The sequence below is a fragment of the Salvelinus alpinus genome, chromosome 11, assembly GCF_045679555.1.
Source record: "Salvelinus alpinus chromosome 11, SLU_Salpinus.1, whole genome shotgun sequence".
NCBI lineage: Eukaryota > Metazoa > Chordata > Actinopteri > Salmoniformes > Salmonidae > Salvelinus > Salvelinus alpinus.
The window spans coordinates 5,907,148-5,928,807 of NC_092096.1; the positions used below are offsets into that span (position 1 = coordinate 5,907,148).

At 50.1% G+C, this 21,660-nt stretch overlaps 1 protein-coding gene across 2 annotated transcripts; it reads right to left on the reverse strand.

Annotated features, from left to right (window-relative positions):
• Positions 1 to 11: 11 nt before the first annotated feature.
• hspa14 (heat shock protein 14) lies at positions 12 to 19,502 on the reverse strand. 2 transcript variants are annotated; one of them, XM_071331591.1, is made up of 13 exons: positions 19,348 to 19,502; positions 18,995 to 19,075; positions 16,730 to 16,812; positions 15,021 to 15,069; positions 12,016 to 12,118; positions 10,885 to 11,080; positions 6,538 to 6,699; positions 4,993 to 5,148; positions 4,430 to 4,532; positions 1,230 to 1,442; positions 991 to 1,152; positions 334 to 401; positions 12 to 170 (listed from the first exon to the last, which is right to left on the reverse strand). In XM_071331591.1, exons 1-13 carry the CDS (start codon positions 19,402 to 19,404, stop codon positions 92 to 94), a joined length of 1,512 nt encoding a protein of 503 aa, XP_071187692.1. In that variant the 5' UTR covers positions 19,405 to 19,502; the 3' UTR covers positions 12 to 91. The 2 variants fall into 2 exon arrangements, with proteins under 2 accessions (XP_071187692.1, XP_071187693.1); XM_071331592.1 differs by lacking the exon at positions 4,993 to 5,148.
• Positions 19,503 to 21,660: the final 2,158 nt, after the last annotated feature.

The following is a 21,660-nucleotide window of genomic DNA, read 5'->3' on the forward strand; positions in this document are numbered from 1 at the left end:
GAACTAAGTTCAACCATAATGTCTTTATTTAAACTTTAAAAGGAACTTCAACAACAAGTATAGTGACATTAAGTTGGAGTTCGAGGTGAAATCAGGAGGCTGCTGCTATGCTGATGGCTTCAGTCTTCCCACTGTTCTGCTCCACACAGGTCACATGGAGAGACCCGTCCCTGAAACACACACAGGTTACACACACACCGGTCCAAATACAAGGTCCAGTCCACAGCTGAAACAGACACCGGTCCAAATACAAGGTCCAGTCCACAGCTGAAACAGACAGGTCCAAATACAAGGTCCAGTCCACAGCTGAAACAGAGTGCTGCTGGGTATTACCTCTTCATGGTTACCACGGCATCAATGTCATGGTTGTCCTCTTTGGTCTCCAGGTCTCTCAGAACAATCTGCAGACAAGAGAGACCTGTTAGTTCTCTGGTGGAGGGCTGGTGTGTGTGTGCACGTATGTTATGATGTATACATTTAACGTAGAACTAACTAACTGAATTCTACCCTGTTTTTCTGTATTGATAAATAATGTTAGTTCATAAGAAAGAGGTTATGTAGCATGTACCTGGGAAGAGAGGAAGGTATGTGTGTGCCTAAAGAAAACTAAGTGGATCATTAAACTATGTTTGAACCGACCCGGCTGTAACTCTGGGGAGATAGGACAGGGAGAGCCCCTCTGGGTTTCCCGTATCTGGGGGGGACTGGAACTGTCCGCTAAGTGGTAATAAACTGTGGTGAGACGCCAGGAGAAGAAGAGAGAATCCAAATGTTAGTGTGTATGTATGTGCGTAGGTTAAGAGAATAGTATAAAAGGAACGTTTTTGTATATGCAGAGCAGAGCTCTCGTAAATAAACTCTGCTGACTATTGTAGACTGGCCTCTGTCTGTTTCATTTCAACAAGGACCTTACACACTCTTAGTAACAGACAGAGTAGTTTAATCGATATTCAGTTAATGAACATTGAGAACAAAATTCTCTTAACGTACCTTGGCCAGTCTCTCTGGCTGCTCTGTGGTTTTCTGGTAAAGCTCCAGACAGAGGGATGCCAGGCGGCCAGGACCAGACAGGATGTGATGTCGCCGAGCAGGAAGGGGCGTGCCCGAGGGGAGGAGCACAGAGAACACCTCAGCCCCTGTTTCATCCACCTCCTGTCAATCACACAGATTAGCCAATCAGAAGCTGCTCTATTAGTCACTGATCTGTGTGTGTGTGTGTGTCTGTGTACCTTGAGCAGAATGTCTGAGACACAGGCTTCCACGATAACAGACTCTGGGGAGGAGCCAATCTCCCGGCCGACTAGAAGGCCCGCCTCCATCGCTGCGCCGACCGCAATGACTTCATCAGGAGGGGCGGAGCTGAGCAGCTCCACGTCAGCGAACAGATCTTTGATCATCTGCTGCAGCCGAGGAATCCTCGCAGAGCCCCCGCAGAGAACCACCTGGAACACACAGTGTTAAACCCCCGCAGAGAATCTATGTGTGACGTCTGAGTGTCGGAGCGTGTCCCTGGCTATCTATCTGTAAAGACGTCTGAGTGTCGGAGCGTGTCCCTGGCTATCTATCTGTAAAGACGTCTCAGTGTCGGAGCGTGTCCCTGGCTATCTATCTGTAAAGACGTCTGAGTGTCGGAGCGTGTCCCTGGCTATCTATCTGTAAAGACGTCTCAGTGTTGGAGCGTGTCCCAGGCTATCTATCTGTAAAGACGTCTCAGTGTCGGAGCGTGTCCCTGGCTATCTATCTGTAAAGACGTCTCAGTGTTGGAGCGTGTCCCTGGCTATCTATCTGTAAAGACGTCTCAGTGTTGGAGCGTGCCCCTGGCTATCTATCTGTAAAGACGTCTCAGTGTCGGAGCGTGTCCCTGGCTATCTATCTGTAAAGACGTCTCAGTGTTGGAGCGTGTCCCTGTCTATCTATCTGTAAAGACGTCTCCGTGTTGGAGCGTGTCCCTGGCTATCTATCTGTAAAGACGTCTCAGTGTTGGAGCGTGTCCCTGGCTATCTATCTGTAAAGACGTCTCAGTGTCGGAGCGTGTCCCTGGCTATCTATCTGTAAAGACGTCTCAGTGTTGGAGCGTGTCCCTGGCTATCTATCTGTAAAGACGTCTCAGTGTCGGAGCGTGTCCCTGGCTATCTATCTGTAAAGACGTCTCAGTGTCGGAGCGTGTCCCTGGCTATCTATCTGTAAAGACGTCTCAGTGTTGGAGCGTGTCCCTGGCTATCTATCTGTAAAGACGTCTCAGTGTCGGAGCGTGTCCCTGGCTATCTATCTGTAAAGACGTCTCAGTGTCGGAGCGTGTCCCTGGCTATCTATCTGTAAAGACGTCTCAGTGTCGGAGCGTGTCCCTGGCTATCTATCTGTAAAAACGTCTCAGTGTTGGAGCGTGTCCCTGGCTATCTATCTGTAAAGACGTCTCAGTGTCGGAGCGTGTCCCTGGCTATCTATCTGTAAAGACGTCTCAGTGTCGGAGCGTGTCCCTGGCTATCTATCTGTAAAGACGTCTCAGTGTCGGAGCGTGTCCCTGGCTATCTATCTGTAAAGACGTCTCAGTGTTGGAGCGTGTCCCTGGCTATCTATCTGTAAAGACGTCTCAGTGTCGGAGCGTGTCCCTGGCTATCTATCTGTAAAGACGTCTCAGTGTTGGAGCGTGTCCCTGGCTATCTATCTGTAAAGACGTCTCAGTGTTGGAGCGTGTCCCTGGCTATCTATCTGTAAAGACGTCTCAGTGTTGGAGCGTGTCCCTGGCTATCTATCTGTAAAGACGTCTCAGTGTTGGAGCGTGTCCCTGGCTATCTATCTGTAAAGACGTCTCCGTGTTGGAGCGTGTCCCTGGCTATCTATCTGTAAAGACGTCTCCGTGTTGGAGCGTGTCCCTGGCTATCTATCTGTAAAGACGTCTCAGTGTCGGAGCGTGTCCCTGGCTATCTATCTGTAAAAACGTCTCAGTGTTGGAGCGTGTCCCTGGCTATCTATCTGTAAAGACGTCTCAGTGTTGGACAACTTTTTTCCATCTACATAACATTGCAAAAATCAGAAACTTTGTCCAAAAATTAATCCATGCTTTTGTCACTTCTAGGTTAGACTACTGCAATGCTCTACTTTCCGGCTACCCGGATAAAGCACTAAATAAACTTCAGTTAGTGCTAAACACGGCTGCTAGAAGCTTGACTAGAACCAAACAATGTGATCATATTACTCCAGTGCTAGCCTCCCTACACTGGCTTCCAGTTAAGGCTAGGGCTGATTTCTAGGTTTTACTGCTAACCTACAATGCATTAAATGATCTTCCTCCTACCTAGCTTTCCGATTTGATCCTGCCGTACATACCTACACGTACGCTACGGTCACAAGACGCAGGCCTCCTTACTGTCCCTAGAATTTCTAAGCAAACAGCTAGAGGCTCCATTTTTATGGAATGGTCTGCCTTCTCTTTCCCTCATTCTTTCTCTCTCTCTCGGGGGACCTGAGCCCTAGGACCATGCCTCAGGACTACCTGACATGATGACTCCTTGCTGTCCCCAGTCCACCTGGTCGTGCTGCTGCTCCAGTTTCAACTGTTCTGCCTGCGGCTATGGAACCCTGACCTGTTCACCGGACGTGCTACCTGTCCCAGACCTGCTGTTTTCAACTCTCTAGAGACCGCAGGAGCGGTAGAGATGCTCTGAATGATCGGCTATGAAAAGCCAACTGACATTTACTCCTGAGGTGCTGACTTGCTGCACCCTCGACAACCACTGTGATTATTATTATTTGACCATGCTGGTCATTTATGAACATTTGAACATCTTGACCATGTTCTGTTATAATCTCCACCCGGCACAGCCAGAAGAGGACTGGCCACCCCTCATAGCCTGGTTCCTCTAGGTTTCTTCCTAGGTTTTGGCCTTTCTAGGGAGTTTTTCCGAGCCACCGTGCCTCTACACCTGCATTGCTTGCTGTTTGGGGTTTTAGGCTGGGTTTCTGTACAGCACTTCGAGATATCAGCTGATGTAAGAAGGGCTAAATACATTTGATTGATTTCTGGGTTCCTGTAAGGTAACCCTGGCGACGCTGTTCTGCACAAGCTGCAGCCTGCGGATGGTTTTGAGGGGAGCCCAAGGAGAGCACTGCAGTAATCTAGTCGGAAGGTGACTAGGGAGTTGACCAGCAGGTTGAGAGAGAACAGGACTGAGTCGAGTTTCTCAGGTCAAATAATGATTTTCTTTGCAGACATTTTATGTTGTCGGAGAAAAGCCAAACTGGCTATCAAGTCAAACAAGTTGACACTACAGAGCACTGTGCCATGGCAACTTCCAAACCCATGGTAGGTCAGGGTCAGGGTCAGGGTCAGGGTCAGGTAGGTCAGGGTCAGGTAGGTCAGGGTCAGGGAGGTCAGGTAGGTCAGGGTCAGGTAGGTCAGGGTCAGGTAGGTCAGGTAGGTCAGGGTCACCTTGTTGATGTCGCTAGTAGACAGCCCAGTCGTCTCCAGCAGGCTTCTGATTGGTTGGACACTCTTGTTGAACAGGGCAGAACACAGCAGCTCAAAACGGGCCCTGAGAAGAAACACACAGCGTGACTTTCCTGTGGCATTGAAGAGGGGGATTGTGAGGGGCAGTCTAAGGCCCGGCATCGCAGTACTAGATGCGTCACTACAGACCCGGGTTCCATTCAGGGCTGTGTCACAACCGGCCAATCGGAAGTCCCATAGGGCAGCGCATAATTGGCCCAGAGTCGTTCGGAGTCGTTCGGAGTCGTTCAGAGTCGTTCAGAGTCGTTCAGAGTCGTTCAGAGTCGTTCAGAGTCGTTCAGAGTCGTTCAGAGTCGTTCAGAGTCGTTCAGAGTCGTTCAGAGTCGTTCAGAGTCGTTCAGAGTCGTTCAGAGTCGTTCAGAGTCGTTCGGGTCAGGCAGTCATTGTAAATAAGAATTTGTTCTTAACCGACTTGCCTAGTTAAATAAATAAAAATACACATTGTGGTGGGTAAGAGAGCAGGGGTTTGTGGGTAGTGTAGTCACCTGGAGATGTTGCAGTCGAAGTCCCTGCCGTCGTGTAGCGAGTCAACGAAGCAATTAGCAGAACCCAGCGTGGAGAGAGAATGTTTGGCCATGTCCGCTCCGTTCATCAGCTTCATCATGGCCCGCGCGTTACTACTAACATCCTGTTTAAACGACCTGCAGACAGACACATTTAAAACCAGGGGATCAGATGGAATACGTTCTCCCATGTCACCCCGCTGGCTTCCAGTTGAAGCTCGCATCCACTACAAGACCGTGGTGCTAACAGGCCGGGTGGGGGGGGGGGGGGGGGAGGGTGCTAACAGGCCGGGTGGAGGGGGAGGAGGTTGCTAACAGGCCGGGTGGAGGGGGGGGGGCTAACAGGCCGGGTGGGGGGGGGGGGGGAGCTAACAGGCCGGGTGGAGGGGGGAGGGAGCTAACAGGCCGGGTGGAGGGGGGAGGGAGCTAACAGGCCGGGTGGAGGGGGGGAGGGGAGCTAACAGGCCGGGTGGAGGGGGGGGGGGGCGCTAACAGGCCGGGTGGAGGGGGGGAGGGCGCTAACAGGCCGGGTGGAGGGGGGAGGGGAGCTAACAGGCCGGGTGGAGGGAGGGAGCTAACAGGCCGGGTGGAGGGGGGGGGGCTAACAGGCCGGGTGGAGGGGGGGGAGGTTGCTAACAGGCCGGGTGGAGGGGGGGGGGGGCTAACAGGCCGGGTGGGGGGGGGGGGAGCTAACAGGCCGGGTGGAGGGGGAGCTAACAGGCCGGGTGGAGGGGGGAGGGAGCTAACAGGCCGGGTGGAGGGGGGGCTAACAGGCCGGGTGGAGGGGGGAGGGGAGCTAACAGGCCGGGTGGAGGGGGGGGGGGCGCTAACAGGCCGGGTGGAGGGGGGGAGGGGAGCTAACAGGCCGGGTGGAGGGAGGGAGCTAACAGGCCGGGTGGAGGGGGGGGGGGGGCTAACAGGCCGGGTGGAGGAGGGGGGGGGGGGGGCGCTAACAGGCCGGGTGGAGGGGGGGAGGGGAGCTAACAGGCCGGGTGGAGGGCTAACAGGCCGGGCGGGAGGGTGCTAACAGGCCGGATGGAGGGGGGGGGGGGGCTAACAGACCGGGTGGAGGGGGGGGGCTAACAGGCCGGGCGGGAGGGTGCTAACAGGCCGGGTGGAGGGGGGGGGAGGGAGCTAACAGGCCGGGTGGAGGGGGGAGGGGAGCTAACAGGCCGGGTGGAGGGGGGGGCTAACAGGCCGGGTGGATGGAGCTAACAAGCCGGGTGGATGGAGCTAACAAGCCGGGTGGGAGGAGCTAACAAGCCGAGTGGGAGGAGCTAGCAGGCCGGGCGGGAGGGTGCTAACAGGCCAGGCGGGAGGAGCTAACAAGCCGGGCGGGAGGGTGCTAACAGGCCTGGCGTCAGCATGCTTCAGTTCAGCTGGCTGAATAGCGAACCAAACGAGTGTGCTAGCATACTAACTTCACTTGAAAAACGAAGGAGACGCCGTAGCCAGTATAACCTTCAGTATAAGTATAAGACTCTGCAGCCAGGTGTGTGTGTGTGTGTGTGTGTGTGTGTGTGTTACCGTTTGAACTCTGCAGCCAGGTGCTGGGCCAGGGCGCCTGTGAAGCTCTCTCCTCCGATGCTGTGGTCTGTATGGGTGTTCAGAACCCGGAACATTCCACCATTCACCTGCAGCACCGTCACGCTCAGAGACGTCCCACCTAGTTTATACACCAGGACATGGCTACACACACACACACACCTAGTTTATACACCAGGACATGGCTACACACACACCTAGTTTATACACCAGGACATGGCTACACACACACACCTAGTTTATACACCAGGACATGGCTACACACACACACACCTAGTTTATACACCAGGACATGGCTACACACACACACACCTAGTTTATACACCAGGACATGGCTACACACACACACACCTAGTTTATACACCAGGACATGGCTACACACACACACACCTAGTTTATACACCAGGACATGGCTACACACACACACCTAGTTTATACACCAGGACATGGCTACACACACACACCTAGTTTATACACCAGGACATGGCTACACACACCTAGTTTATACACCAGGACATGGCTACACACACCTAGTTTATACACCAGGACATGGCTACACACACCTAGTTTATACACCAGGACATGGCTACACACACCTAGTTTATACACCAGGACATGGCTACACACACCTAGTTTATACACCAGGACATGGCTACACACACCTAGTTTATACACCAGGACATGGCTACACACACCTAGTTTATACACCAGGACATGGCTACACACACCTAGTTTATACACCAGGACATGGCTACACACACCTAGTTTATACACCAGGACATGGCTACACACACCTAGTTTATACACCAGGACATGGCTACACACACCTAGTTTATACACCAGGACATGGCTACACACACCTAGTTTATACACCAGGACATGGCTACACACACCTAGTTTATACACCAGGACATGGCTACACACACCTAGTTTATACACCAGGACATGGCTACACACACCTAGTTTATACACCAGGACATGGCTACACACACCTAGTTTATACACCAGGACATGGCTACACACACCTAGTTTATACACCAGGACATGGCTACACACACCTAGTTTATACACCAGGACATGGCTACACACACCTAGTTTATACACCAGGACATGGCTACACACACCTAGTTTAGACACCAGGACATGGCTACACACACACACACACCTAGTTTAGACACCAGGACATGGCTACACACACCTAGTTTATACACCAGGACATGGCTACACACACACACACACCTAGTTTATACACCAGGACATGGCTACACACACACACCTAGTTTATACACCAGGACATGGCTACACACACACCTAGTTTATACACCAGGACATGGCTACACACACACACCTAGTTTATACACCAGGACATGGCTACACACACACACACCTAGTTTATACACCAGGACATGGCTACACACACACACACCTAGTTTATACACCAGGACATGGCTACACACACACACACCTAGTTTATACACCAGGACATGGCTACACACACACACACCTAGTTTATACACCAAGACATGGCTACACACACACACAGTTTATACACCAAGACATGGCTACACACACACACACCAGTTCACACTAGAGGTTGACGGATTAATAGCATTAAACTTTTCTTATAAAAATCCCTCTTAACATAATCACTAGTTAACCTAGTAATATCATCAACCATGTGTAGTTAACTAGCTTGTCCTGTGTTGCATATAATCAATGTTAATTTGTTAATTTATCATCGAATCACAGCCTACTTCAACTTCGCCAAACGGGTGATGATTTAACAAAAGTGCATTGCCCAAAAAAAGCAATCTTTGCACAAATGTACCTAACCATAAACATCAATTCCTTCCTTAAAATCAATACACAAGTATATTTTTTTTAAACCTGCATATTTAGTTAAAAGAAATTCATGTTAGCAGGCAATATTAACTAGGGACGGTTCCGTATTTCACTGAAAGAATAAACGTTTTGTTTTCGAAATTATAGTTTCCAGATTTGACCATATTAATGACCTGAGGCTCGTATTACTGTGTGTTTATTATAATTAAGTCTAGGATTTGATATTCGATACAGCAGTCTGAGCGATGGTAGCAGCAGCAGGCTCGTAAGCATTTATTCAAACAGCCCTTTCCTGCATTTGCCAGCAGCTCTTCGCATGCTTGAAGCACAGCGCTGTTTATGATTCAAGCCTATCAACTCCAGAGATTAGGTGGCAATACTAGTGCCTATAAGAACATCCAATAGTCAAAAGGTCTATGAAATACAAAGGTAGAGAGAAATAGTCGACGCGTCATAATTCCTATAACAACAACCTAAAACTTCTGAACTGGGAATATTGAACAGCTTTCATATGTTCTGAGCAAGGAACTTAAACGTTAGCTTTTTTTACATGGAACATATTGCACTTTCTTCTCCAACACTGTGTTTTTGCATTATTTAAACCAAATTGAACATATTTCATTATTTATGAGACTTAAATACACTGCTCCAAAAAATAAAGGGAACACTTAAACAACACAATGTAACTCCAAGTCAATCACACTTCTATGAAATCAAACTGTCCACTTAGGAAGCAACACTGATTGACAATAAATTTCACATGCTGTTGTGCAAATGGAATAGACAAAAGGTGGAAATTATAGGCAATTAGCAAGACACCCCCAAAAAAGGAGTGATTCTGCAGGTGGTGACCACAGACCACTTCTCAGTTCCTATGCTTCCTGGCTGATGTTTTGGTCACTTTTGAATGCTGGCGGTGCTCTCACTCTAGTGGTAGCATGAGACGGAGTCTACAACCCACACAAGTGGCTCAGGTAGTGCAGTTCATCCAGGATGGCACATCAATGCGAGCTGTGGCAAAAAGGTTTGCTGTGTCTGTCAGCGTAGTGTCCAGAGCATGGAGGCGCTACCAGGAGACAGGCCAGTACATCAGGAGACGTGGAGGAGGCCGTAGGAGGGCAACAACCCAGCAGCAGGACCGCTACCTCCGCCTTTGTGCAAGGAGGTGCACTGCCAGAGCCCTGCAAAATGACCTCCAGCAGGCCACAAATGTGCATGTGTCAGCATATGGTCTCACAAGGGGTCTGAGGATCTCATCTCGGTACCTAATGGCAGTCAGGCTACCTCTGGCGAGCACATGGAGGGCTGTGCGGCCCCACAAAGAAATGCCACCCCACACCATGACTGACCCACCGCCAAACCGGTCATGCTGGAGGATGTTGCAGGCAGCAGAACATTCTCCACGGCGTCTCCAGACTCTGTCACGTCTGTCACATGTGCTCAGTGTGAACCTGCTTTCACCTGTGAAGAGCACAGGGCGCCAGTGGCGAATTTGCCAATCTTGGTGTTCTCTGGCAAATGCCAAACGTCCTGCACGGTGCTGGGCTGTAAGCACAACCCCCACCTGTGGACGTCGGGCCCTCATACCACCCTCATGGAGTCTGTTTCTGACCGTTTGAGCAGACACATGCACATTTGTGGCCTGCTGGAGGTCATTTTGCAGGGCTCTGGCAGTGCACCTCCTTGCACAAAGGCGGAGGTAGCGGTCCTGCTGCTGGGTTGTTGCCCTCCTATGGCCTCCTCCACGTCTCCTGATGTACTGGCCTGTCTCCTGGTAGCGCCTCCATGCTCTGGACACTACGCTGACAGACACAGCAAACCTTTTTGCCACAGCTCGCATTGATGTGCCATCCTGGATGAACTGCACTAACTGAGCCACTTGTGTGGGTTGTAGACTCCGTCTCATGCTACCACTAGAGTGAGAGCACCGCCAGCATTCAAAAGTGACCAAAACATCAGCCAGGAAGCATAGGAATTGAGAAGTGGTCTGTGGTGACCACCTGCAGAATCACTCCTTTTTTGGGGGTGTCTTGCTAATTGCCTATAATTTCCACCTTTTGTCTATTCCATTTGCACAACAGCATGTGAAATTTATTGTCAATCAGTGTTGCTTCCTAAGTGGACAGTTTGATTTCACAGAAGTGTGATTGACTTGGAGTTACATTGTGTTGTTTAAGTGTTCCCTTTATTTTTTTGAGCAGTGTAGATGTATTAAAGTGTACATTCAGTATTGTTGTAATTATCTTTATTACAAACATATATTTTTTATTGTTTTTTTATTTTAAATATTTGTTAATAATTTTTTTATTCTTATTTTTTATTCTTATTATTCCTCTTATTTTTTTATATAATTTTTATTTTATTTTTTTATTTTATTGTTATTATTATTTTTTATTTATTTTTTTAAATCGTCCGATTAATTCGGTATGGTCTTTTTTGTTCCTCCAATAAATCGTGTGGACCTGTAGTTCATAGGGAGTAGTGTACCTCTTCCCAGAGGGGCAGTCCTGTCCGATGCCGTACGCCAGTAGAGCAGCAGCCGGCTCGTGGATCAGCCTCAACACACGGAACCCTGCTGCCTCCGCAGCCGCCCTCAACGCCGCCTTCTGAGCATGTGCGAACTCAAAGGGGACAGTGATGACAGCCTCTGTGACATCAGCGCCCAAGGCCGACTGAGCCGTCTCTATGGAAACAACAATAGATGAGAGGGTGGCCCTGTCCCAAGTGGACCTCTGGTACTACTCCCTACCCGCTGGACAGCTGACATGTTTTCACAGGTGGAAGGAGTTTGACAATAGTTTTAACTTGCTCCCTGATAGGCCGCCATATTGCTTAGACCCATTCAATCATCTGGGATCTCCACTAGTGCAGAGCGTCAGGGGGGGGGGATCTGGGATCTCCACTGGTGCAGAGCGTCGGGGGGGGGGGGGGGATCTGGGATCTCCACTAGTGCACAGCGTCAGGGGGGGGGGGGTCTGGGATCTCCACTAGTGCACAGCGTCAGGGGGAGAGGATCTGGGATCTCCACTAGTGCACAGCGTCAGGGGGAGAGGATCTGGGATCTCCACTAGTGCACAGCGTCAGGGGGGGGGGGGGTCTGGGATCTCCACTAGTGCACAGCGTCAGGGGGGGGGGGGGGTCTGGGATCTCCACTAGTGCACAGCGTCAGGGGGGGGGGGGGGGGGGTCTGGGATCTCCACTAGTGCACAGCGTCAGGGGGGGGGTCTGGGATCTCCACTAGTGCACAGCGTCAGGGGGGGGGTTTGGGATCTCCACTAGTGCACAGCGTCAGGGGGGGGGTCTGGGATCTCCACTAGTGCACAGCATCAGGGGGGGGGTCTGGGATCTCCACTAGTGCACAGCGTCGGGGGGGGGGGGGGATCTGGGATCTCCACTAGTGCACAGCGTCAGTGGGGGGGGGGGGGTCTGGGATATCCACTAGTGCACAGCGTCGGGGGGGGGGGGGGGGGGATCTGGGATCTCCACTAGTGCACAGCGTCGGGGGGGGGGGGGGGGATCTGGGATCTCCACTAGTGCACAGCGTCAGTGGGGGGGGGATCTGGGATCTCCACTAGTGCACAGCGTTAGGGCCCCCCACTGGGACAGTGTGTTTCTAACCTTTCATCTTGTGTAGGATGAGTTTGGCGACATCTTGTGGAGCCACATGTCTGGTCGTCTCTCCAGTCATCTCATACATTGGCTTCTCTCCCTTGTTGACCAACTGAAACACATCAGATTCTCTATTATACAATATCACTGACAGTGGTGGGTAGTCTGGCAACGCAGTGGTGGGTAGTCTGGCAACGCAGTGGTGGGCAGTCTGGCAACGCAGTGCTGGGCAGTCTGGCAACGCAGTGCTGGGCAGTCTGGCAACGCAGTGGTGGGCAGTCTGGCAACGCAGTGGTGGGCAGTCTGGCAACGCAGTGGTGGGCAGTCTGGCAACGCAGTGGTGGGCAGTCTGGCAACGCAGTGGTGGGCAGTCTGGCAACGCAGTGGTGGGCAGTCTGGCAACGCAGTGGTGGGCAGTCTGGCAACGCAGTGGTGGGCAGTCTGGCAACGCAGTGGTGGGCAGTCTGGCAACGCAGTGGTGGGCAGTCTGGCAACGCAGTGGTGGGCAGTCTGGCAACGCAGTGGTGGGCAGTCTGGCAACGCAGTGGTGGGCAGTCTGGCAACGCAGTGGTGGGCAGTCTGGCAACGCAGTGGTGGGCAGTCTGGCAACGCAGTGGTGGGCAGTCTGGCAACGCAGTGGTGGGCAGTCTGGCAACGCAGTGGTGGGCAGTCTGGCAACGCAGTGGTGGGCAGTCTGGCAACGCAGTGGTGGGCAGTCTGGCAACGCAGTGGTGGGTAGTCTGGCAACGCAGTGGTGGGTAGTCTGGCAACGCAGTGGTGGGTAGTCTGACAACGCAGTGGTGGGTAGTCTGACAACGCAGTGGTGGGTAGTCTGACAACGCAGTGGTGGGCAGTCTGACAACGCAGTGGTGGGTAGTCTGACAACGCAGTGGTGGGTAGTCTGACAACGCAGTGCTGGGTAGTCTGGCAACGCAGTGGTGGGCAGTCTGGCAACGCAGTGGTGGGCAGTCTGGCAACGCAGTGGTGGGCAGTCTGGCAACGCAGTGGTGGGCAGTCTGGCAACGCAGTGGTGGGCAGTCTGGCAACGCAGTGGTGGGCAGTCTGGCAACGCAGTGGTGGGCAGTCTGGCAACGCAGTGGTGGGCAGTCTGGCAACGCAGTGGTGGGCAGTCTGGCAACGCAGTGGTGGGCAGTCTGGCAACGCAGTGGTGGGCAGTCTGGCAACGCAGTGGTGGGCAGTCTGGCAACGCAGTGGTGGGCAGTCTGGCAACGCAGTGGTGGGCAGTCTGGCAACGCAGTGGTGGGTAGTCTGGCAACGCAGTGGTGGGTAGTCTGGCAACGCAGTGGTGGGTAGTCTGGCAACGCAGTGGTGGGTAGTCTGGCAACGCAGTGCCGGGTAGTCTGGCAACGCAGTGCCGGGTAGTCTGACAACGCAGTGTCGGGTAGTCTGACAACGCAGTGCTGGGCAGTCTGACAACGCAGTGTTGGGCAGTCTGACAACACAGTGCTGGGCAGTCTGACAACGCAGTGCTGGGCAGTCTGACAACACAGTGCTGGGCAGTCTGACAACACAGTGCTGGGCAGTCTGACAACACAGTGTTGGGTAGTCTGACAACGCAGTGCTGGGCAGTCTGACAACGCAGTGTTGGGCAGTCTGACAACGCAGTGCTGGGCAGTCTGACAACGCAGTGTTGGGTAGTCTGACAACGCAGTGTTGGGTAGTCTGACAACGCAGTGTTGGGTAGTCTGACAACGCAGTGCTGGGCAGTCTGACAACGCAGTGTTGGGCAGTCTGACAACGCAGTGCTGGGCAGTCTGACAACGCAGTGCTGGGCAGTCTGACAACGCAGTGCTGGGCAGTCTGACAACGCAGTGCTGGGCAGTCTGACAACGCAGTGCTGGGCAGTCTGGCAACGCAGTGCTGGGCAGTCTGGCAACGCAGTGCTGGGCAGTCTGGCAACGCAGTGGTGGGCAGTCTGGCAACGCAGTGGTGGGCAGTCTGGCAACGCAGTGGTGGGCAGTCTGGCAACGCAGTGGTGGGCAGTCTGGCAACGCAGTGGTGGGCAGTCTGGCAACGCAGTGGTGGGCAGTCTGGCAACGCAGTGGTGGGCAGTCTGGCAACGCAGTGGTGGGCAGTCTGGCAACGCAGTGGTGGGCAGTCTGGCAACGCAGTGGTGGGCAGTCTGGCAACGCAGTGGTGGGCAGTCTGGCAACGCAGTGGTGGGCAGTCTGGCAACGCAGTGGTGGGCAGTCTGGCAACGCAGTGGTGGGCAGTCTGGCAACGCAGTGGTGGGCAGTCTGGCAACGCAGTGGTGGGCAGTCTGGCAACGCAGTGGTGGGCAGTCTGGCAACGCAGTGGTGGGCAGTCTGGCAACGCAGTGGTGGGCAGTCTGGCAACGCAGTGGTGGGCAGTCTGGCAACGCAGTGGTGGGTAGTCTGGCAACGCAGTGGTGGGTAGTCTGGCAACGCAGTGGTGGGTAGTCTGGCAACGCAGTGGTGGGTAGTCTGGCAACGCAGTGGTGGGTAGTCTGGCAACGCAGTGCCGGGTAGTCTGACAACGCAGTGCCGGGTAGTCTGACAACGCAGTGTCGGGTAGTCTGACAACGCAGTGCTGGGCAGTCTGACAACGCAGTGTTGGGCAGTCTGACAACACAGTGCTGGGCAGTCTGACAACACAGTGCTGGGCAGTCTGACAACACAGTGCTGGGCAGTCTGACAACACAGTGCTGGGCAGTCTGACAACACAGTGCTGGGCAGTCTGACAACACAGTGTTGGGTAGTCTGACAACACAGTGTTGGGTAGTCTGACAACACAGTGCTGGGCAGTCTGACAACGCAGTGTTGGGCAGTCTGACAACGCAGTGTTGGGTAGTCTGACAACGCAGTGTTGGGTAGTCTGACAACGCAGTGTTGGGTAGTCTGACAACGCAGTGTTAGGTAGTCTGACAACACAGTGGTGGGCAGTCTGACAACACAGTGTTGGGTAGTCTGACGACGCAGTGTTAGGTAGTCTGACACTAATGTCTAATAGGGGGCAGAGGGTTGTATACTCACAGGACATTTACTCTCAGCTTTATGCGTCTGCACCTCAGGATCCTCAAAGCTGCCGACAGGAAGAGAGGAAAAATGGGGAGAAGCAACAACGTGAGGAGAGTTCATTCTCTAGAACATTGGGAACATACAGTTGAAGTCAGAAGTTTACATACACCTTAGCCAAATACATTTAAACTCAGTTTCACAATTCCTGACATTTAATCAGAGTAAATATTCCCTGTCTTAGGTCAGTTAGGATCACCACTTTATTTTAAGAATGTGAAATGTCATAATAATAAGAGAGTGATTTATTTCAGCTTTAATTTCATCACATTGGGTCAGAAGTTTACATACACTCAATTAGTATTTGGTAACATTGCCTTTAAATTGTTTAACTTGGGTCAAACGTTCGGGTAGCCTTCCACAAGCTTCCCACAATAAGTTGGGTGAATTTTGGCCCATTCCTCCAGACAGAGATGGTGTAACTGAGTCAGGTTTGTAGGCCTCCTTACTCACGCACGCTTTTTCAGTTCTGCCCACAAATGTTCCATAGGATTGAGGTCAGGGCTTTGTGATGGCCACTCCAATACCTTGACCTTGTTGTCCTTAAGCCATTTGCCACAACTTTGGAAGTATGTCCATTTGCGACCAAGCTTTAACTTCCTGACTGACGTCTTGAGATGTTGCTTCAATACATTCACATACTTTTCTTTCCTCATGAAGCCATCTATTTTGTGAAGTGCACCAGTCCCTCCTGCAGCAAAGCACCCCCACAACATGATGCTGCCACCCCCGTGCTTCACGGTTGGGAGGGTGTTCTTCGGCTTGCAAACGTCCCTCTTTTCCCTCCAAACATAACGATGGTCATTATGGCCAAACAGTTCTAATGTTGTTTCATCAGACCAGAGGACATTTCTCCAAAAAGTACGATCTTTGTCCCCATGTGCAGTTGCAAACCGTAGTCTGGATTTTTTATGGCGGTTTTGGAGCAGTGGCTTCTTCCTTGCTGAGCAGCCTTTCAGTTTACGTCAATATAGGACTCGTTTTACTGTGGATATATATACTTTTGTACCTGTTTCCTTCAGCATCTTCACAAGGTCCATTGCTGTTGTTCTGGGATTGATTTGCACTTTTCGCACCAAAGTACGTTCATCTCTAGGAGACAGAACGCGTCTCTTTCCTGAGCGGTATGACGGCTGCGTGTTCCCATGGTGTTTATACTTGCGTACTATTGTTTGTACAGATGAACGTGGTACCTTCAGGGGCTTGGAAATTGCTCCCAGACTTGTGGAGTCCACAATTATTTTTCTGAGGTCTTGGCTGATTTCTTTTGATTTTCCCATAATGTCAAGCAAAGAGTCACTGAGTTTGAAGGTAGGCCTTGAAATAGATCCACCGGTAAACGTCCAATTGACTCAAATGATTTCAATTCACATATCAGAAGCTTTTGGAGCCATGACATCATTTTATGGAATTTTCCAAGCTGTTTAAAGGCACAGTCAACTTAGTGTATGTAAACTTCTGACCTGCTGGAATTGTGATACAGTGAATTATAAGTTAAATAATCTGGAAAAATTACTTGCGTCATGCACAAAGTAGATGTCCTAACCGACTCGCCAAAACTATAGTTTGTTAACAAGAAATTTGTGGAGTGGTTGAAAAACTAGTTTTAATGACTCCAACCTGAGTGTATGTAAACTTCCGACTTCAACTGTAATACAGACACTCACCTCCTCCCCAGCACCTGTTTGACTTTAACCACAGTGTTGGCTGCGTTTCGGACACGACCCTGCTTAGCTGCAATCCCTACTATCTGCAGGGCAGAGACAGAGAGATGAGAGGGAGGCAGATGGAGGATAGGACAGACGGATTGAACAGGGAGGTGAAGGAGGGGGGTTACAGTGTGAGATGAGAGGGGGAGGGTAGGACAGAGGGAGGGTTACAGTGTGAGATGACAGAGGGAGGGTTACAGTGTGAGATGACAGAGGGAGGGTAGGACAGAGGGAGGGTTACAGTGTGAGATGACAGAGGGGGGATAAGACAGAGGGAGGTTTACAGTGTGAGATGACAGAGGGAGGATAGGACAGAGGGAGGGTTACAGTGTGAGATGACAGAGGGAGGGTAGGACAGAGGGAGGGTTACAGTGTGAGATGACAGATGGAGGATAGGACAGAGGGAGGGTTACAGTGTGAGATGACAGAGGGAGGATAAGACAGAGGGAGGGTTACAGTGTGAGATGACAGAGGGAAGACAGAGGGAGGTTTACAGTGTGAGATGACAGAGGGGGGATAAGACAGAGGGAGGGTTACAGTGTGAGATGACAGAGGGGGGATAGGACAGAGGGAGGTTTACAGTGTGAGATGACAGAGGGAGGATAAGACAGAGGGAGGGTTACAGTGTGAGATGACAGATGGAGGATAGGACAGAGGGAGGTTTACAGTGTGAGATGACAGAGGGGGGATAGGACAGAGGGAGGGTTACAGTGTGAGATGACAGAGGGGGGATAAGACAGAGGGAGGTTTACAGTGTGAGATGACAGAGGGGGGATAAGACAGAGGGAGGGTTACAGTGTGAGATGACAGATGGAGGATAAGACAGAGGGAGGTTTACAGTGTGAGATGAGAGGGGGGATAAGACAGAGGGAGGATTACAGTGTGAGATGACAGAGGGGGGTTAAGACAGAGGAAGGGTTACAGTGTGAGATGACAGAGGGGGGATAGGACAGAGGGAGGTTTACAGTGTGAGATGACAGAGGGAGGATAAGACAGAGGGAGGGTTACAGTGTGAGATGACAGATGGAGGATAGGACAGAGGGAGGTTTACAGTGTGAGATGACAGAGGGGGGATAAGACAGAGGGAGGGTTACAGTGTGAGATGACAGATGGAGGATAAGACAGAGGGAGGTTTACAGTGTGAGATGAGAGGGGGGATAAGACAGAGGGAGGGTTACAGTGTGAGATGACAGAGGGGGGATAAGACAGAGGGAGGTTTACAGTGTGAGATGAGAGGGGGGATAAGACAGAGGGAGGGTTACAGTGTGAGATGACAGAGGGGGGTTTACAGTGTGAGATGAGAGGGGGGATAAGACAGAGGGAGGGTTACAGTGTGAGATGAGAGGGGGGATAAGACAGAGGGAGGGTTACAGTGTGAGATGAGAGGGGGGATAAGACAGAGGGAGGGTTACAGTGTGAGATGACAGATGGAGGATAAGACAGAGGGAGGTTTACAGTGTGAGATGAGAGGGGGGATAAGACAGAGGGAGGGTTACAGTGTGAGATGACAGAGGGGGGATAAGACAGAGGGAGGTTTACAGTGTGAGATGACAGAGGGGGGATAAGACAGAGGGAGGTTTACAGTGTGAGATGAGAGGGGGGATAGGACAAAGGTAAAACGGTTAACGTCAAGCTTTGCATTAACCATTTTAACTGAAAACAATCACAGTAAGGTACTTAATTGTTACCCAGAAATGATTTGATATTGAGCTCAAAACGGCTGCATTGGACCTTTAAAGCGGGTACAGCGTTCAGAGTGACTATAATGACAGTCTTGGCTAGGAAGACCTGAAACCTGCACACTGGCGAAAGACTGAGGGATTTTACACAGGCGTTCTGCGCATGCTCGATAACTAATTAGCACAGGTGGTCTGTAGTCTTCCATGTGTTTTCTGGAAACACGCACTAACATGGTGATATGGCCGTGTAGGAGCACTAACCTTATCACGGTGTGTATCAACTTAACCTGTTATTTATCGCTGATATTAAAGACATGGTCCTTGTGCTTGCAAAACCATACCGCAAGAGCTGCATGTTACTGTTCAGACCGAGCATAAAACCCCTACAGAAGACGCCTTCCATCCATGACTCTGACAAACCCGCCTCTGCGAATGTGTATTTTGTCTATCCCCACCAAATTGTATTGGTCACATACAAATATTTAGCAGATGAACCAGTTGAGGTAACTAAAATGAACCGGTATGTTAGCTAGTTGTATGATACCTGTTCGGTGTCTCGGTAAGCCACCACGGCGGGAGTGACTCGGTCCCCGGCGTCATTGGCGACCACCTCCGCTCGGCCATCCTGAACAAAACACAATACTACTGTCAAAATCCTTCCACCCTGGCTTGACCGATAAGAACATCTCAAAAGCCAAGCAAGTTATTTTATCGTTAGCTTTACTAGATGGCTAACACCAGTAGCCAACTCATTCACTCCATGCTAACATCGGCTAGCTACCGGTAACTAACTCGTTGTAACGTTGTCAAGCATGTTTAGCCGGATCTTTGCGGACCTCCTAACTAGATCGCATCATAACTGAAAAAAGAGACTAGTTACAACAGGCAGCACAATACCTTAAAAATAGCTACACAGGCACATGTGTATCCGAAATGTACTCCTATAGCCGCCATGCTTGTTGAAAAATCACTGCGAGGCTGAACCAAGAAGGTTAAAGTTCATTTTACTTTAAACCAATCAGAGTAAAACGTTGCAGAAACTGACTCAATATTCAGCCAATCGGAGATATTTACTGAACCCAATCAGAAGAGGTCCTTGTGTCTGGCTGCAGCTGTAGTAGTTTGCAGCAGGTACCGGAGAGTTGTTGTTTATTTATTTAACCTTTATTTAACTCGGCAAGTCAGTTAAGAAAGCATTGTTATTTACAATGACGCGCTACCAAAAGGCCTTTTGGGGGGATTGGGGCTGGGATTAAAAATACATGAAATAAAAATATAGGAATCTTGTGTAGTAGAGATCCTCTATAGTTAGACATTCAGTTGGTTCTGTTGTGTAGTAGAGATCCTCTATAGTTAGTTATAGTTAGACATTCAGTTGGTTCTGTTGTGTAGTAGAGATCCTCTATAGTTAGTTATAGTTAGACATTCAGTTGGTTCTGTTGTGTAGTAGAGATCCTCTATAGTTAGTTATAGTTAGACATTCAGTTGGTTCTGTTGTGTAGTAGAGATCCTCTATAGTTAGTTATAGTTAGACATTCAGTTGGTTCTGTTGTGTAGTAGAGATCCTCTATAGTTAGTTATAGTTAGACATTCAGTTGGTTCTGTTGTGTAGTAGAGATCCTCTATAGTTAGTTATAGTTAGACATTCAGTTGGTTCTGTTGTGTAGTAGAGATCCTCTATAGTTAGTTATAGTTAGACATTCAGCTGGTTCTGTTGTGTAGTAGAGATCCTCTATAGTTAGTTATAGTTAGACATTCAGCTGGTTCTGTTGTGTAGTAGAGATCCTCTATAGTTAGTTATAGTTAGACATTCAGCTGGTTCTGTTGTGTAGTAGAGATCCTCTATAGTTAGTTATACAGTTGAAGTCAGAAGTTTACATACACTTAGGGAGACACTCAAGTGTTTTAGTACTATATCTCTTGACACAATGATGAAAATAATCATGGTCTCTAAACCTTCAAGCGGCATACTGGACCCTATTCCAACTAAACTACTGAAAGAGCTGCTTCCTGTGCTTGGCCCTCCTATGTTGAACATAATAAATGGCTCTCTATCCACCGGATGTGTACCAAACTCACTAAAAGTGGCAGTAATAAAGCCTCTCTTGGAAAAGACAAACCTTGACCCAGAAAATATAAAAAACGAATCGGCCTATATCGAATCTTCCATTCCTCTCAAAAATTTAAGAAAAAGCTGTTGCACAGCAACTCACTGCCTTCTTGAAGACAAACAATGCACACTAAATGCTTCAGTCTGGTTTTAGACCCCATCATAGCACTGAGACTGCACTTGTGAAGGTGGTAAATGACCTTTTAATGGCGTCGGACCGAGGCTCTGCATCTGTCCTCGTGCTCCTAGACCTTAGTGCTGCTTTTGATACCATTAATCACCACATTCTTTTGGAGAGACTGGAAACCCAAATTGGTCTACACGGACAAGTTCTGGCCTGGTTTAAATCTTATCTGTCGGAAAGATATCAGTTTGTCTCTGTGGATGGTTTGTCCTCTTACGAATCAACTGAACATTTCGGTGTTCCTCAAGGTTCCGTTTTAGGACCATTATTGTTTTCACTATATATTTTACCTCTTGAGGATGTCATTCGAAAACATAACGTTAACTTTCACTGCCATGCGGATGACACACAGCTGTACATTTCAATGAAACATGGTGAAGCCCCAAAATTGACCTCGCTGGAAGCCTGTGTTTAAGACAAATGAAAGTGGATGGCTGCAAACTTTCTACTTTTAAACTCGGACAAAACAGAGATGCTTGTTCTAGGTCCCAAGAAACAAAGAGATCTTCTGTTGAATCTGACAATTAATCTTGATGGTTGTACAGTCGTCTCAAATAAAACTGTGAAGGACCTCGGCGTTACTCTGGACCCTGATCTCTCTTTTGACGAACATATCAAGATTGTTTCAAGGACAGCTTTTTTCCATCTGCGTAACATTGCAAAAATCAGAAATATTCTGTCCAAAATTGATGCAGAAAAATGTATCCATGCTTTTGTCACTTCTAGGTTAGACTACTGCAATGCTCTATTTTCCGGCTACCCGGATAAAGCACTGAATAAACTTCAGTTAGTGCTAAATACGGCTGCTAGAATCCTGACTAGAACCAAAAAATTGGATCATATTACTCCAGTGCTAGCCTCCCTACACTGGCTTCCTGTTAAGGCAAGGGCTGATTTCAAGGTTTTACTGCTAACC